This window comes from Osmia lignaria, chromosome 10 (assembly GCF_051020975.1).
Source record: "Osmia lignaria lignaria isolate PbOS001 chromosome 10, iyOsmLign1, whole genome shotgun sequence".
NCBI lineage: Eukaryota > Metazoa > Arthropoda > Insecta > Hymenoptera > Megachilidae > Osmia > Osmia lignaria.
In genome coordinates, this window is record NC_135041.1 from 7,896,777 (window position 1) to 7,914,348 (window position 17,572).

A 17,572-nucleotide genomic window follows, 5' to 3' on the forward strand; every position below is an offset into this window, starting at 1 on the left:
ACTGTATCATTATTTCTATGGTACATTTATTAATTATGCAGCAAATAATACGAGCGAAATTGCTGCGAAATTTATGCTTTTTTTTCTATTTAATCTCTGTTATATATTTTTCAGGAACTATACCTTTCAGATTCTGAAGTGTATCACATTGCAACTACAATTTTACGGAAAGAAAATTAATAATAACGAATGCATGGTCAATATTGTTTAATTATGTACTTATACATATAGCTATCGTAGCATACACGTGTCATTTAGGTGTATAGCATTAGTTGATATGGTTGATATCATGCGATAATTGAGGTGGCGCTTAAATCAGTTTCTGTTCGGCCTAATTTTCGATGAAACGTTGACTGTTTTACCGACGCGGAATTCGAAGTTCGGGCTCCACGCTAGCATCACCTTAATACCGTGTTGTATGTTACATACAGCCCGGTATAGTTGGTATAGTCCTGATCAGTACGTTTCGGAGTTTTGACCGGGAAGAAGTGATTTATTAATTAAAATACATATATTTACATTATTGAAATAACCGGAAAACAATAAAAATATCAAAATGGAAGAGAAATTGCGTCAAATGGAAGATGAAATGAACAGGTATTATGCACTTGTAAAACAATGTATGAAATTCTAACCAATTTTTCTTTTTATTTCATTGTTTCTTCTAAATTTATGCACATTTTTCTTTGAATATGCATTTGATTATATTATTTATATTTCTAAGAATATTTTATTATTTAGAATTTACATGGTAAATTGCATTAAGTGGTTCATTTGTTATAAACCAAATAAATTATTTCAAGTTGCAGATAACTCTATGAATAAGAATATTAATATTAAAGTATATGTGATTTTAATTAATTGTACATTTATATTAATTTTTAGGTTCGAGGCTGAAATTGGTAGTCAATTAGTTACACCTATGGTAAGACCTGTAATTGGTGCAAACACTTATAATCAAGTAGCTAGACAATTAGAGCAACATGAACTACCAACACCAGTTGTTGCTGCAGCTGCGGCATCATTAGCTTTTCCTCCAATGATGGGATTTCCACCTCCACCACCACCACCACCGCCACCACCTCCACCACCACCAATGTTAATACCACAGCAAGTTGCAAGACAAGGTAAATAATTGTAAAATACTTGAATATGTGAAAATATGAAAAATTAGGTTTATGATACTTATAAGAATGTTTGTTGCAGGTACGGTTCCTTCTATTACAACATATTCATCACCTGCACAGATAAGTAATCCGTATTTATCAAATATGGTGGACCCATGTTTAACTGCTACTCCAAAAACATACGAATCTACGTCAACACCAATGATTCATCCGGAAATTATTGAACAGATTATCAATACAAAAATTCCTGAAGATGACAGCAAAAAGAAGCCCAAAGTAAAAGGTGTTAGTACAGCAGCAGAATTAGCAATTAGTCAAGGAAAGGCTAGTTCTATTATGGCTAATGCTAGTGCAGAAGAGAGTCATCCAAAAGGTAAAGGAAAGAAGAACAAGAAAATTGTACGAATGGCTGGTGGACAAATTTGGGAAGATCCTTCTTTGTTAGAATGGGATGAAGGTTAATAACTTATCCATATTTATATTATTTTATTTAATTTTTAACACAGCTTACAATTTTATTTATTTTTTTTTTGTATACAGATGATTTCAGAATATTCTGTGGAGATTTAGGAAACGATGTCACAGACGAGATGCTGGTAAGGGTTTTCGGCAAATATCCCAGTTTTCAGAGGGCAAAAGTAGTTAGAGATAAAAGAACGAACAAGACGAAAGGATTTGGATTTGTCTCTTTTAAGGATCCTCAAGACTTCATCAAAGCAATGAAGGAGATGAATGGTAAGTCAGAAAATAATTATTCTTTTGTAAAAGAAATTGATTTTGATATAATTGAAACGTTTGGAGTAGTAATGTTTACTTCTTATAAAAAGTAAAATTTATTTTAGTGTATGTTTCTAAATTATATAGAATTTTAAAAAGATTTTGTAGTTAAAGTAAATCAAAGGATCATGTAACGGACCTTTAATGGATAGTGAGGTAGGGTTTTCAAGACAGGATTAAAAAAAAAGTAACAGTTAGTTAAAAAATTAAGTAACTATTTAATGGACTAGAATAAAAAGTTTTAAAGAGTATTTAAAAAATATTATATACAAAAATGTCGTTGAATAATTTAAAGAACTTTTATAAATGCTTAAAAAAACAAAATTATTTAAAATGCAATTTATGCCAGTAAAGTGAAGTTGCATTTAAGTACAGAGTATAGCAGAATACTTGTTTAAAGCTATACACGATTAAAAATTCCTACAGTTGACCTTGTATACCAATAATATGAGATCAATATTTCGTTCATACTGTAGTAGTTCATTTACCGAATGGACCCCAACCGTAAGATATAAAAAGCTGTGGTATTATTGAATACTGTTTTCGCGGTAGTGTAGGCCCTCCATTACGAACTGCAATGCGAGAATTAGATTGTCCCATCGCCGGGGTTGGACTGTCAACTGCTTTTCCCAATTCATGTTGTTGTTCATTACCTTCAACATAATATACATCATGAATCTCCATATCCTTATGACAATTTATTGTTACACTTGCCATTATTTAATCTTCTTACCTGCATAATTCCCGCGGGGAGCATGTGGATTCATATAAAGAACAGAAAAGGGCATACCACCAGCACCCCAACCACGAGACATAAGTACATCTTTCTTCGACAATCTATTTCCATTTCGTTTAGCAGCTAGTGGTGACAGACTGTTCTTCTCCAGTGTTGGAACATTATCGTCCCATGATTCTATTATTGTATTTGGATCTATATTTGAAGTTTGCCTTCGAGTAGGTGTTCTGAAGTTCATAAAAATTTATTTTTCAAAATGATGTTGCATAAAAACTGGTACAAAGAAATAGTAAAAATGTAGGTACTTTAATATCGGTAGATTGTCTGGTACGGTAGCAATATTTTTATGAACTTCCTGCACCGGTAACCATTCCCAACACTCTCCATTTGAAGAACAGGCCGATGTAATCATAGCATCCAAAACGTTCTGTTCCAGCGTGTTTCGCAGGTCCAACAAAGGCACTGCTTGACATACTACCCACAGTGAGTTCAATGCATAGACAAAGACAGTAACCCCGAACAGCATTTTTCGGCTTTTCTTCGTGTATCTTCTGATTCGTTCAATATTTTCACTTCCGTGAAACGGTTCGTAGTTCGGATACAGCAGCGTGTCGTTTCTTCTTTCGAATTCTGAAAAGCATAAATGCAACATTGTCAGCGTGCATTATGAGTTAACGTCGTGACGATAAGACGTGTGGTCACAAATTTAAAAATTTTACGACACTCAGCTATGTTGTTTACGATCTTGAAACATTTGTGCAATGAGTACGGGCTATTTATATAACATTCTTGCTAAATTTAGACCACTATTCACACGCTTGCTAATTTTAGAAATCGTGGAATGGGACCTGGATAGAAAATAACATTGTCACTGGTTGATAATGAAAGAGATGTGTAGGTGATTCAGAGAAGCCAAAGAGACTTTCTTAATTGATGAACTTTATTAAAAAAAAAGAAAGATTATTCATTTTTGTCAATACAAATTTATAATATATTTTGATTAGAAACATTTAGTTTTAATAAGGCTGACTACTTGGGACTGCATACTGTGGTCTGTGTTAGGGCTCCATTTCAATAATATTGCATGGAACATAAAACAACTACATATTTATGCAGCCCCGACTTGGCGTTTCAAGTATTTATTTCATCTTCGAGTATCAGTTTTCATGTTCTTTCATGTTTGAGCGATTTTACGATCTCTTTGGATCTCGCCGTTTCTCTGACAAGGAGAACTACCCAAGTGTTACACTCACTTATTAATGAAACTTTGCTAGCTTGTAGAGCTCATCGAGCTGAACACGCCTATACCCCGTTTTGTGGGCAGGCGACTAATTGTTTAAAAGATATTAATAATTAAAGTTAATTACTACTTACATTGAGAAGTATAACAGACTCACACATACAACTCGCAATCTAGAGATCTACGGTTCAAATCCTTGATTCCCAACATTTTTTTTTTTTTTATGATAATTTGTCTCCTTTTGAATAATTATTACATAAAAATTATCATATATATAAAAAAAAAAAAAATCCCACGGGAACCTAGGACTTGAACCGAGGACCTTTAGATTACGAGTCATGTGTTTAACCACGGAACAGATCCGTGAGTAGCAATTTGAAAGTCCTCGGTTCAAATCCTTGTTTCCCAAAAATTTTTTTTTATGATAATTTTTATGTAATAGTTATTCAAAAAGAGACAAATTATCATTAAAAAAAAAAAGAATGTTGGGAATCAAGGATTTGAACCGCGGATCTCTACATTGCGAGTTGTATGTGTGAGTCTGTCATACTTCTCAATGTAAGTAGTAACTAACTTTAATTATTAATATCTTTTAAACAATTAGTCGTCTGCCCACAAAACGGGGTATAGGCGTGTTCAGCTCGACGAGCTCTACAAGCTGGCAAAGTTTCATTAATAAGTGAGTGTAACACTTGGGTAGTTCCCCTTGTGAGTAGATTTACCCACGTGGGCCGAAACGTCTGAGTAATCGGCTGTTCGTGGGTTACAGCTATTTGATACACTAATTGTGTTACCATTTTGTAAAGCATATTTAATCCAAACAATCATGTTTCTACGTTGTGAAAAATTTAAACAAAATGGGATGTTGTAATATGCACAACGGATACGTCTCATTACCTTGTTCGGGAAATTAACGATATCGGCGAATTTGTGTTAATAGCAAAGGGAAATAGAATATTTTTGTCTTTACGTAGAACGTAGGTTTCCAAATTTCCGGCGTTTAACAGGCAATCATTTCGAAATGTCAAATGTTCAATTGAGAATAAATGTAACATAATAATTCTCGAAATTATTCCAATAACTTAAAAAATAATTCTACTTTTAAACAATTTATTCGGTTAAATAATTGTATATAGTAAGTGAAGGTGTGAGAGGGTAAACCCGCCCTTTACCCCACTTAGTTACGTCAATGTTCGAAATTTGTAATTTACCTCCTTTCCAAAATCACCAATTTTTCAATTGTAATTCGTCTTTGATAGAGTAGACAAAATTAAAATAAAAAATAATAACGTAGTAAGTTAAACATCAAGATCCCAGCCGACAGAGTTCAAATACTATTCTTAGGAAATTCGATCCTTTCGTACGACAAATATTTGTCAGATGATCCTATAAGTAATGCTGTTAGAAGATAGGAACTATCAGGCATTGTAGTATCGGAAGTGGTTTAATTGAATTATGTAGCATTAGATGGACTCAACTGCATATCTTTGTATCTTATATTTTTTGAAATTTCAAAGGGATTTCAATATTTTGCATGATCAATACCTTTTTTAGATGCAACTCTCAATCTTGAAATCTCAAAAAATATAAAATATAAAAAAATCTAATTGTGTCTATCTGGTGGACCCCTTCTAATGCCACATAATTCATTCATTAAACTACTTTTTTTTTTATACAAGCAAACGATTATGCTACTGTAAACCATAATTTCTATGCATTACTGAACTGACATCTTGCACACTTAATAAAACTCACAAATTTGCATTGTTTCTCTACGTGATCAATTAACTTGAGCCTTAATTAATCCATCCCTGTTACTATGTCTACACTCAGAATTTTATACTATTTGGTATTTTTTTTTAATTGAATAAAACAAATAAAAGGACAAAAAAGGTTTAGGCGCTTACCGTTGAAACACACGACCGTCGTTCGTCTCGTAAAGAATGAAGTTCGTTGTCACGGATCAGGTTTCTCGCAAGCACTCGGACATCCGTAACCCCTCAGGGTGGCTGCGACGGAGTGCGTCGCGACGTCGTCCCGTCACGGTACTCATTCAGCAACCCCTACCAGCTCCAATTTTCTCCATAGCCCCTCCACCTGTATCGAAACAACCAATTGGATGGCTCGTTTTCGACGACGACCCTCTCGTCGACGTCGTCCTGATCGTCATCGTCGTTGTTGTCTCCAGTGGTCATCGTCATCGTATTCTCTCTTGTTTCTTACTATTGCGTGCTGGTCGTCGTTCGCATTCCTCTTCTGACCCGATGAATCAGTATCATACGTTGCTCCGTTCCAAAAGTAATGAAATTATGTTTATAAATACATTTTTCTATGTTATATATTTTTCGAAATCAAAATGGCTTTGCTTCGGAAAGCATAGACGGATGAAAACGTTTTTTCAATTCCTTGAAAGGAACATTTTGCAGCGGTTTAAAATTCAGAACTCAATAAACTATAAAAATTAGACTGAAATATAGTTTTAGGAGACTTCAAAAGGAGAGTTGTTTGAATGGTTACAAAAAAATTAACACTTTGGGCCATTGTTATTTATACAACATCTTAGTTACAGTTTATTTGTTTAACGGCGGTATGGCATTTTATATAAACATTGCCTGTCTCCTTGACAAAAGGAATTAGACCGCAGCGTGCAAATGTTGCATCGAAGAAGACCAACGATGCAGCAGTATGCACTTGCATCCCTCGGTAAAGAGCTATTGACTCACGTGTTGCGTCCTATCAGTTGTTTCAATAATGTTTCTGGCACACCTGTTGCGTCTTTATTTTCATCAAGTACTTCTTATCGTCCCTTCACCTTTTTGAGGAAAATGTTGTATCAAAGTGGTAGTTATTTAGTGCTGATTCTCATTGATTTTTGATAGCCGGTTCGCCCAAATAACGAAGTTAAGTATTTGAATATAAAGGGGTCATCCTAAAAATTCATTACTTTTAGAGCAAACTATGTATGTACAACGTAAGTATGCTGTGTAGTGACCAGAAAATGGCTGTGAAATACCACGAATATTTCTATCGATATATTAATTCACGCCGAGGAACACGCTCGATTACAAAATAAACATATTGTCTACCGAGTCGGTCGTACATATTTTACGTGGGGTCTTCCTCAAGTAGGTGGGTTAAGCAACGGGCGCTTTCGCATTTTTTTGGCGAAATTCAACGATCTTAGCTTTCCGCGAATTTGGTGTCTCATCAACGGTGAATGCAGCAGATGAATGCGTCAGTGGGCCAATCTGACCCGTGGTACTTATCAAATATGCAAAGAATATTTATGCAAATGTATTGAAAGTGTTGAAGATTATTCTTCTACCGTGCAAATTTTACACGTTTTGCGATGTCTGACCAATTTATTTTGCTTTATTGTATTTAGTACACGATTAGCATATACACTCAAAATTTATACAACGTTTTGCCTTTTTAGAATTAGAAATCTTGAATTTATAACGCAACATTAATAATTTATCTAGAATCTTTTTTTTTTTGTTCAGGTATTAATATTTTCTGTTAATTAATTTAACGAGGAGGCCACCTCATTCATCTTAGATACATAGTGGATTTCGTGGCCAGAGGAAAATTGAAGAGCATCTTTAATCTTCCTTCCTTTAATCTTCTTTAAATTTAATTGTTATATTTCAATATTGTTTAAATATTATTGGAATAGAAGCATTTACTTTTGTTCCATAAAACTGAAGTTATCTACTATTGTTATTATACACTCTTTGATTAATTAAAAATACTCAATTTATACTTATTGAATTTTCTGAAAAAGGGCGAAAATGGAAAACACATAATTTACATTACATTTGTATCATTTTATTCATATATCTCACAAAAGGCACAGTCGAATAATACTTTCAATCAATAAATATATTCTTTGAGCAGGGTTATTAAAAATCGGTAGATTTCACATAAATAGAATACTTTATTAAGAAACTACGAAACATTGAATTCCCATTTGGGGGCAATTGGCCTGGAACGGTGCACGAGGGTGTTAATATATTCTCATCTGATGGGAAGGTCACGATTTGGAGAAAACCCAATGACGAGAAGAATATTAATAATCTTCGATCAATTGTAAAGTTACAAGTAGCAAGGAAATACATTAACGTGAAATCTTTGTCGTTCAAATCGAGCACGCGAATGTACGAAATTTTTGTTCAACGATTTTAGAACAGGCTGTTCTAAAATGTTCGTTAGTCAGCGTACATATCGGAAATTCCATTTGTTATTCTCACCTCGTATTTCCTCGTATCTCGGGGATAAAGTATTTCCCGGTGTCGAAATATGAATATTATGGACCACTTATATATTCGGACGAACTTGACTGGCGCAAACTTAATTTAGAACCGACCGATACCACATCCAAAGTACTCCTCAAACATGCTATATGTGATTCAAGAGAATAGCACTTATGAGAAACCTTTTGATACACACGTTTATCGTGCCTCTTCCTGTGTTTGATTTAAGCTTATCGGCAGAATCTTGAAAATGGGTCAATAAATTGTACTCTGTTAACGTGTGGAACGATTCAGCTACAAGGGAACAGCAATTTTCTATTTTTTTTTTATTCATGTTTTATGTGGAAAACATATAGTACATGATTTCAGGAGAAATGAGGATATGTTTGATTTAAGATTATAGGCAAAATCTTGAATGATAGTTTTTTATTTTTATTCTTTTTTTTTTTAACATTGATTTCTAATACAATTATAGATATAAAAATATAATTTCATTTAAAAAAAAGGTTACTTTGAAATTTTTTACATCAATGATTTTGGAGCAAAATGCTTTTCTTCCTTAGATGTACCCCTTAAAATAGTATAACTGTGCATGTAATGACCTTGCATCCTTTTTCTGAGAATTAACACTCTGCATCACAAGTATGCTCCATTTAAAGGTCTTTTAAAATTTTTTTTTTTTTAAATGGAACGTGTATTCGTAGAAATTAAATTCATTGAAAGTTGAATTGAATCCAAATTTCTGAACGTTGACCTCGTTAATCGCATTCTATTCTATATTTTTATTTATTAGTACGTGTACACGGTATACCTATACGTTTTGTTCTATTCACTCGCTTTTTTTTTTAGTTCCAGTGAAAAACTAGATTTATTCGCGCAGCAAAAATTTTTCACCTTTACTGCTTCGACTGTCACAGATTGAACTACTGCATCGTTTTTACTTTTATTTTTTAAACTGAGTTATTCTACTTTAAAAATAATAATAATAGTAATTTAAAAATTATTTACAAATAATTCCAATTATAGTATAAAAGTAAGCAAAAAAAAGTTCATTTTTGTTATGCGATTAATAAGATTGTTAATTGAATTTTTATCAATTTTTTCCCACGCTCTAATAATGACTGTTTATAATTCTTATAATGCTAGATATTTTTTATTCTCTTTATAAATTTGGTTTACAAGTATTCCTGACACATTTTCAATAATATTTATATAAAAATTTGAATATTATGATTTCTAAGTTATGCTGATGTGCATAGCCTCTTAACCTTTCTCACCCTGATGAGACACATATGTCTCAACCCGAAACGAAAATGTTTCTGACCCTAAATTTCTAACCCATAGTAAAAACTTCAGTAGGACGAACATTTTACGTTAATTGCCAGAGGCAAGGTAAAATGATCGATTTCTCAATCAACAGGCAGACGTGCAAACAGTATCGAACCAAATTCACGGTGTTCATACAAGCTGGAAATAATTAGAGGACCAGCCACCTTTGATCATTAACACGTTGACTGCTACGTTGAAACTGTTAAAAATTTCATTAGATACTGTAATAGAACTTCTGTTACATGAACGACCGTTATATGACCATTCTGTTATTTGAACAGTACATTTCCTATTACAGTACTGTATGTAACCATAATGTACTTGTATAATGGATTTCCTATGGAAATTCAAGCATCACCCACATATGGATCACGTGGTAGTGAACGCGTTAAATGTTATGGTTCATTATTGAAAGTGCAATCCATAGTGACACGAATTTTTCATCGCTGGCGGATGTATACTTCATAACTGTTACTTGAAAAAAAAATTTCACACGTTATGAAAAATGCTGGTAAAACGAGAGAATACTGGTCAATTAATACAGTACTGTCTATTGAAATATTTATATAATTTCACTGCAAAGTATTCATATTAGATAATTGGAAATTTTAACAAGAGCCAGTAGTCATTAAATAAAATAAATAGTAGTCATTAAATTAAACAGAACATCCAGTATATGTGCCAGTGGTGCGCCTAGTAGTATGCCGACAGTTTAGTCAGACGCAACAAGTGAATCAGTTCGAATAGAATCAGACCAAACTAAACATGAAAATGAATTTATTATTTGAATTTAGGCTTGTAATTCATAACAGTTTAGGTTCGAGGTTTAGTCACTGATATGATGATCGTTCGAACGGATATACGAGTGACTGTTTGAGGTACTTGCGTGACTCGGTACAACTTGTATCGTTGTCCCAGGTGGAACCTTGCACTCGCTTTGACTAAAATTACACAGCTGATCAGTGACTTTACCTTTTTTATCCGATCTTTAACTGTGATTACTTCGTTTTTATAATTAGAAGCGTTTGAAGTATTGTTAATTTAAGATGATGGCATGCATCGCGTCCTTTTTTCTATAATTCTTCATGGTTGATGATTTATTGTCTTCGCTGGACACCCCCTATGTTGCGACAGATCTGGAGAACGCTCCTCCATTTTCTCTAATCACGTAACATCTTAAGACAATAATTAGTGTAACCAATAACAGGCTCTGTATAGTCAGGATAAATACTCCTTTATTTTGGAAGATGTCCATTTGTATTCACTGGAAAAGGAAACTTGTGTCCCCTGTAAGAATAACTTTAACTTAATAAAATTGTGTTTTCAGGACGGTACGTGGGCTCGCGTCCCATAAAACTGAGGAAGAGTTCATGGAAGCAGAGAAATTTGGAGACAGTGAGGAAGAAAGAGAAAGAGAAACAAGCGTTAATTGGTTTGCTGACCGGACGGTGACGTGACACCTTCGCTCTTCTCTTCGTTTACGCCCTTAAGTGGATTATATGTGGTTTTATCGAAAAAATTCTCACCACATTAACGTATATAAAGTATTCTCCACGATTGATAGGTTCTTTTTAACAATCACAATTCGTTGGAGTAGATACGTTCATAAAAGTTGTTGAGATCGTAACATGCAATCAATTTCTATGTAATATTATTTGCAAAATATGAAGAAGAAAAGAAAATAAATTCTTACTTTAATTGAACTTTTTGAGTGGCGTTTAAAAATATCTCAACGTTGCATCTATAGAAATTCAATTAAAAGTTTTATAAATACAAAACTTTTGAGCCCAGTTTTCTTCATTGTTAGAACATGTACTATACATATAAAATCTAAGTCTGAATGAAGCCAATTATGAAATTAATTGCAGATTTAATTATAGCATGTTGATATTTTCACGTCAAACATGATCAAAGTGAACATACAAAGAACAGGAAGGAAATAAACGCGATTTATAAAATGTCTGAGTATCCGGAAATTACAGGCGAACCCGGAGAGGAGGAGACGAATCCTTTAGGGGTAGATTTCCTTTTTTACTCATAGAAATTTTATTTGTACATCGCTGATCATTATACTCCGAAAAACGTATAAAATGTAACGTACCATGAATTTTGAAAATGTAAAAAAAATATTCTTGTTCTTTTTCTATCAACAGGACTTTGTACCAGAGAAATAACAATTTTATAAGTTCTAAAAGATTTACAAATACTTCTTTAAATTATTACATGTAAAAATATATTTCGTATTAAAAATCTTTATACCTCATATCGAAGAATTTCGTAGTAAAAATTAAACAGTTATATCAATGTAATCGTAGTTATATGAAGGTGAACGAAACGAGAAGGGAGATCGGCATGGTCGAGGGAAAGCTTTGCTTCCGAATGGCGACATGTACGAGGGACAATATTGTAAAGGATTAAGACACGGTCCAGGATTATACGTATTTAAAAATGGAGCACGATACGACGGGCAATATAGACAAGGCGTGAAGTATGGTCAAGGAACATTTTGGTACCCTGATGGCACTCGATACGAGGGTAACAAAACAATGTACAGTACCGAGCACGATAGGCTTTCCTAGAAAAAATGGCGATGTACCTTCCTCTACGAAAGAGTAGGAATCCGGGAATCAAAAACATCCGGGACATCACCATTTTCCCTGGGGAAGCGTACTATACTCGATACTGTACGTTTAACAGGAGAATGGAAACGGGATACGAAATACGGTTTCGGTGTGTATTACTACGTAAATGGTGACGTTTACGAAGGTTCTTGGAAAAAGGATCTTCGACACGGTATGGGATCTTATCTTTATGCTGATACGAACACGAAATTTATGGGCACTTGGATCATGGATCGCATGCAAGGACCAGGACAATTGATTCACCCACGACATCGATTCCACGGATATTGGGAATTAAATTTGGTGAGACAAATTTTAATACGTTCCTATATTGAATGTTTCAAAATCTGAGTCCATTGGATAATTATGGTTGCGCCATTGAATTAAAAATAAAATGTTAAATAAAAATTTGATCACAGCCATACGGTCGGGGTTGTTTTACCTTCGAAAATGCTTGTATGCAGCATGGGCACTATATACATGTCAAAGATCCTGATTATGTTGAAACCTCGGAGGAAAATAAAGATGAGACTCAACCCCAACCTGAGAATGTTGAGGTATAATTTTATAAAAATGTTACTTTTATATAAAATAACCCAGACCTGTGAATTCCATATAAAAATACTTTGACCAAAATTAATATTTGTTTGAAAAATGAATGAATAAATATATTTTTGGAATAGAAAACGGAAAAGAAGGAAAGCACAGGACCTCCACCGTTTGAACCACCTCCTCTAAAAAAAGGTTTTATTCCTTTATGGCGAGCACGTTGTATTACACCTTATAATCCTGATTTATTACCACCTGAACCAGTACCTCTTCAGGAAGAGGTAATTATACATATAATTGAAGAGACAAATGTTACAAATATTTATAAAATTTTCCAAATTTTATTTTCTCGAAGATACAAACAAATTTTATCTTATTTCTGTACCATCGGTATTAGGATACCTAGTATACATATTTAAATTAAATATTGGAAAGCCGTTCGACGATATCCGGTTTCTGTATTTCACAAATTCGCTGCACAATTCGTGGGCATCTGGAAGACGGAAGTAGGCGAGATAAACGGTCTAAATTAGTTGCTTGTGGTCTGACAAGCACTTCCGGTCGCTTCCATTTTAATCCGACAGTTTCCAAACTATAGGTTCCATTGATAAAATTACGATATCCGTATCCAGTCATCTTTAGTTTACATAACACATCCGCTCTTTGAACAATTCAATTACCCAATTACTGCTTTATTTTTTTTAGTTAAAGATAAGTTCGTGTTGTTGCTTAATAATTTCTTTTAATTGTTTAGGTATCCTTGGACTCTCTAGTTGATAAATGTTCAGAGGATATATCAAGAGCTGAAGAATATTTGAAATACGAAGATGAATATGAGGGAGAATATGAAGAATATTATGGAGAAAATGATATAAATAATATTTGAATATAACGTGTACGTGGTTAGATGAAAATGCAGCATGGTCTTTTTTTTTAAGCAGTTTATTTAGGACATTATTATAATAACAAATGTGCGTGTGTGCCCATAATGTCGAATAACGTAAGAACTTGATACGTAGGCACGCATAGATCTTGTTGACAAGTCGCATCGTCAAAAGAGTGTACAGTGTATTACATTGAATCAGCAATAAATATACAACGCGGTTACGTGTATATATATTCGTATGTCTGCTAAGCAATACGTTCAAATCGAAGAAAATTGCAGTCTATTCGATTAACTTGTATGAGATACTTTACATTAGTCATAGATTACACCATGTATTTTTCCGTTTTCTTTTATTTCTAAGTTTTAAAAGCGCAAGCTCGCTCGATTGCCCGTTCACATGCGTGCAAGCGTGTGTCCAAGAGTATAATAAATCAAACGTAAAACACGGATAGAAATTATGGGGTTTCGACGTTATATACACACTTTTTAAATAGGAAGACGAAAATAGTCGCTTGAAAAGTAGGTAAAGATGTATGAAAGTGGAAGAAACATTACTTTTAAAGTTCTTATCATCCTCCTCAATCGGTCCCTAAATACCAATTAAACGTGACAATTTCTTTAAAAAAATTTTGTTTCCTCTTCTAACAATACTAATGAATACTGGCATTTGAATAGTTTCGAAATACTAAAAGGCGTATGTATTTAATATACATTTGTATATATCGCCCTTTAGTTTTCAAATAAGTCTTTCTTTTATAAAACGGTGTTATTCGACTACATTGACATTAAAGGCTCAATGGAGGTCGAAAAGTTTTTTTAAAAGGACGGAGGAAGAGGGCAAAGGAATAAAAAATGTGTTGCGATGTTTCGCAGTCTTTTCAACAATAAGCTATTTTATACGAGTGAGCGAACCCTTTTCACTTGCACTGGATTGTTAAACAGCTGCCGTTTAAGTCCTACGGTGTGATTCGTGATAGCACATTGACGGGAAATCATTGTTTATCTTTTGTATGTATCACAGTGTTCAATGACACCTTCATGTGAATATTTTGTGACACGTCCTGAGATTCTACTCAAGTAAGAATATCGTTACGAATCGTGCGCTGAAAATTCGGTCTACAACAGGTATACACAGCAAGTAGTAAGACGAACACGGGCGCCTGAAGCATTACGGGGGGCACCTTGGCGCCTTACGAGTACTTTCATATGCATGCCTGTTACGGCCTCAGCGATTTCTTGGCACAATATCAAAAGAATTCGCGATTATTGCGAAATATCCACAGCCCTGAATCGATTAAAACATTTCTTTTTTCTCTCTCTCTCTCTCTCTCTCTCTCTCTCTGTCTCCCTATCTCTCTCTCAATATACCAATTCTGAGAGATAGAGCACTTTTGCTATGTTTAATCGACGTTTAATTAATAGCAAAAAAATATAATACATTGAACAAATAAAGTATGTTTAAAAAATGAAGAGATGTCTCTACGAACGATTACAAACATTAAATTATATGAGACTCGAGTGCATTGTATGTGCGTTTAATGTGCAAATCATCCGTTCGTAGATTGTTGTTTTCAAGCATCTCAGGTACGTAAGCGTGGACGAAATTTTGTGCCCTGTTATGACGTGACTTAATATCCACAGACAGTTCTTTCATATTTTTTTTTTCGTTTTCGTTTTGATCCCAAAATAATAAATCTTGTAAATGACTATTTCTCTAAAATGAGATCGTATCGTTTCACATCAGATCAGGTGGTGGTCTCTGAAACACAATGCTTGCTACTGAAATGCTGCAAAGTCCAGCTGTTATCACTCCCAAGCATATGTAAACTGATGTGATTAGCCAAAAGGCAAATAAGTATAACGTCTTATTACAGTATTTTCCAAGAGCTGGATCATAGTTTGGTTCATACTCTTTGTACACCCACATTGAACCTACCAAATATAAAAAATGTTAAATAGACCGACTGTAAATGTAGTAATAAGTATCACAGTAGGATACTGATCATATTACCAACCTATAATGAACCACCCAAGCATAAAACAGTTTATTAATGTTTGTGTAGGCGATTGTCGTATTCTTTCTTCATCTCGTTCCTCTTGACGTTGACGTACTTTCGCAGACAAGTGTAATAACTGTTTGAAGACACCGAAACCACCACCCACTAATAAATAAACAGGAATATATTCTCCTTGTGGGCAATCGTATAGATAAAGTCCTCCAATTACCATCATACATATTGGAACTGCCATTGTTACTCCTAAGATAATGGTACATCCAACTGGAATTAAAACATAAGTTTAGTAGATAAAATTAGAGATACTACAATAAAATTAGGGATACAATTGTTTGCTTACTGGTGCCTAAAAGTAAGACAATAACATTTATCAAAAAATCAAACACTCCTTTGGAAACTTTATGAGCTTCTCTCATACGACCAAACAACGAATCATAGGATGGTGGAGGAGCTAGAAAAACACAAATTATCACCTGTTTAGATTGAAGTAAGCTAAAATACTTCCAGAAGAACATTACTTTTACTTTAAAAGAACTAAATATTTGTTATATATTAATTTTTACATAGTGTTAATGTAGCAAGACATAATGACTTTGTTTTTGCAATTATTTACCATTTGGATCTATAGCTTCCTCGTAAGAAGGAGGTGCACCACGATCAGCAGTTAAAGTAGACGGATGTCCAAGAGGTAAAATAATGTTATGATACGAAGGTGGAGCAGTATAACGAATCGTAGCTACTTCAGTACCAGGATTCACGCTCTCACTCGTATTGATGAAATTACTTTGATTTATTTGACTCAACGGCATTTCTTCGCGTATATTTGTTGCTTGAAGCCAATACATACGGTTCGCATTAAAAGCGTTACTGACAACAGCATGCATGTAATTTTATAACCTATAAAATGTCGGTATTTCAGCATTTAATGCGAGATTTAGAGCCGCATAGCATTAAAATATGGCACGCGATTTTATAAGAAGAATGTAATTCATCTAATTGAAACAATCCACTATTGTACACTTTGATTGTACTTGAATTGTTGACACACAAACAGAAGAAACTAAACACTCCGAATATTATGTAGGTACTATATTTTTAAACATTTATCCTGTTTATTTTAAATTCGAAAAGTGAAACGGAGAAAAACGTTACGCAACATTAGATTTCATTCGAAAAAAAAAAAAGAAAAAGAATAGAATATTTTATAAATACACGATTTGTCACACCTCCGTTTCAAGGAACACAAAACAATTTTATCGCGCAAACCGGCGTCTACATTTGATTATGCTCACTTTTGCCGAAGCAAACCACAATAAGATCGTTGCACTACAGAAGTATGCAACATTTATCAGTTTTATAACATAACAATATTATCTTCAAAGACACCATCAATTCGATATGCTTACATTTGCGCCATAATAAAACATGTGCGGCGTACTGCGCATTGCTGACAAGAAGGCGCACAGCTGGAATGTTGGTCTTATTGGTGAAATTACTGTAGAACCTCCCTCTCTTTAACGCAACCATAGAAATATGACTCATGCATTTTCGTCATTTGTCGAAACGATCGCATCTACTAATAAACGCCAACACACATTTGCTGTAAATCAATCGAGTCGGGTGGAGCGATCGAAGTTTTCCTCTTGCCCCTGAATGACCCCGCCAGCCTTCTTGCCAGTAAAGCACGGTGTGCATAAATTAGGCTCTGAATCAGATATCAAAATATCGATGATTCGATTACAGATGGTTTTAAATCGAAATTCTTAATTTCATTTGCGGGATTATTCAAAATATAGTTTTGATCTGTAAATTTGGTATTAATGAACGTAAAACTATTAACAAAACCCGCATAAATAATGCAATAAAAATACATTTCCACAATTTTATTAAAATATATATTACGTGATGTAAGGAAATCTCGTTATTATTTTATTTTTCATGGAAAAAGAGAGGAAGTGTTATATGATACGTAATTTTCGACAGATTTTTACGATAAATTTGTTAAGTAATGCAAGGAAAAAAACAACACTTGAGATCTG

At 33.9% G+C, this 17,572-nt stretch overlaps 4 protein-coding genes across 7 annotated transcripts; 2 read left to right on the forward strand and 2 right to left on the reverse strand.

The window, feature by feature from the left end:
- The first annotated feature begins 395 nt into the window (after nt 1-395).
- On the forward strand, nt 396-11,678 carry LOC117611630 (uncharacterized). Its single transcript, XM_076690401.1, has 5 exons — nt 396-597; nt 886-1,127; nt 1,207-1,584; nt 1,668-1,862; nt 10,790-11,678. The coding sequence occupies exons 1-5, from the start codon at nt 557-559 to the stop codon at nt 10,912-10,914; spliced, it is 981 nt and encodes a 326-aa protein (XP_076546516.1). The 5' UTR covers nt 396-556; the 3' UTR covers nt 10,915-11,678.
- On the reverse strand, nt 2,171-5,930 carry LOC117610218 (uncharacterized). The gene is made up of 4 exons (XM_034337339.2): nt 5,788-5,930; nt 2,946-3,270; nt 2,638-2,867; nt 2,171-2,557 (listed from the first exon to the last, which is right to left on the reverse strand). The coding sequence occupies exons 2-4, from the start codon at nt 3,164-3,166 to the stop codon at nt 2,385-2,387; spliced, it is 624 nt and encodes a 207-aa protein (XP_034193230.2). The 5' UTR covers nt 3,167-3,270; nt 5,788-5,930; the 3' UTR covers nt 2,171-2,384.
- On the forward strand, nt 11,356-14,859 carry LOC117610223 (radial spoke head 1 homolog). 2 transcript variants are annotated; one of them, XM_076690403.1, is made up of 6 exons: nt 11,356-11,479; nt 11,778-11,997; nt 12,160-12,386; nt 12,503-12,640; nt 12,767-12,913; nt 13,387-14,859. In XM_076690403.1, the coding sequence occupies exons 1-6, from the start codon at nt 11,420-11,422 to the stop codon at nt 13,516-13,518; spliced, it is 924 nt and encodes a 307-aa protein (XP_076546518.1). In that variant the 5' UTR covers nt 11,356-11,419; the 3' UTR covers nt 13,519-14,859. The 2 variants fall into 2 exon arrangements, with proteins under 2 accessions (XP_076546518.1, XP_076546519.1); XM_076690404.1 differs by having other exon boundaries at nt 12,229-12,386.
- LOC117610194 (uncharacterized) lies at nt 14,836-17,178 on the reverse strand. 3 transcript variants are annotated; one of them, XM_034337278.2, is made up of 5 exons: nt 16,940-17,178; nt 16,147-16,430; nt 15,874-15,984; nt 15,534-15,797; nt 14,836-15,450 (listed from the first exon to the last, which is right to left on the reverse strand). In XM_034337278.2, the coding sequence occupies exons 2-5, from the start codon at nt 16,415-16,417 to the stop codon at nt 15,254-15,256; spliced, it is 843 nt and encodes a 280-aa protein (XP_034193169.1). In that variant the 5' UTR covers nt 16,418-16,430; nt 16,940-17,178; the 3' UTR covers nt 14,836-15,253. The 3 variants fall into 3 exon arrangements, with proteins under 3 accessions (XP_034193169.1, XP_034193189.1, XP_034193179.1); XM_034337298.2 differs by having other exon boundaries at nt 16,826-16,946; XM_034337288.2 differs by lacking the exon at nt 16,940-17,178 and adding an exon at nt 16,760-16,929.
- Nucleotides 17,179-17,572: the final 394 nt, after the last annotated feature.

Excerpts from the sequence above, each read along its gene's own strand:
- LOC117610194 (XM_034337278.2), bottom strand. The coding sequence starts at position 16,417 with ATGCATGCTGTTGTCAGTAACGCTTTTAATGCGAACCGTATGTATTGG. Across the intron at positions 15,985-16,146 it reads GGAAGCTATAGATCCAAATG|CTCCTCCACCATCCTATGAT; the intron begins GTAAATAATTGC and ends GTGTTTTTCTAG. Across the intron at positions 15,451-15,533 it reads GCTTGGGTGGTTCATTATAG|GTTCAATGTGGGTGTACAAA; the intron begins GTTGGTAATATG and ends TATATTTGGTAG.
- LOC117611630 (XM_076690401.1), top strand. The coding sequence starts at position 557 with ATGGAAGAGAAATTGCGTCAAATGGAAGATGAAATGAACAG. Across the intron at positions 1,128-1,206 it reads ACAGCAAGTTGCAAGACAAG|GTACGGTTCCTTCTATTACA; the intron begins GTAAATAATTGT and ends TGTTTGTTGCAG. Across the intron at positions 1,585-1,667 it reads TTTGTTAGAATGGGATGAAG|ATGATTTCAGAATATTCTGT; the intron begins GTTAATAACTTA and ends TTTTGTATACAG.
- LOC117610223 (XM_076690403.1), top strand. The coding sequence starts at position 11,420 with ATGTCTGAGTATCCGGAAATTACAGGCGAACCCGGAGAGGAGGAGACG. Across the intron at positions 11,998-12,159 it reads TGATGGCACTCGATACGAGG|GAGAATGGAAACGGGATACG; the intron begins GTAACAAAACAA and ends TACGTTTAACAG. Across the intron at positions 12,914-13,386 it reads CAGTACCTCTTCAGGAAGAG|GTATCCTTGGACTCTCTAGT; the intron begins GTAATTATACAT and ends TTAATTGTTTAG.
- LOC117610218 (XM_034337339.2), bottom strand. The coding sequence starts at position 3,166 with ATGCTGTTCGGGGTTACTGTCTTTGTCTATGCATTGAACTCACTGTGG. Across the intron at positions 2,868-2,945 it reads GACAATCTACCGATATTAAA|AACACCTACTCGAAGGCAAA; the intron begins GTACCTACATTT and ends TATGAACTTCAG. Across the intron at positions 2,558-2,637 it reads TCCCCGCGGGAATTATGCAG|GTAATGAACAACAACATGAA; the intron begins GTAAGAAGATTA and ends ATTATGTTGAAG.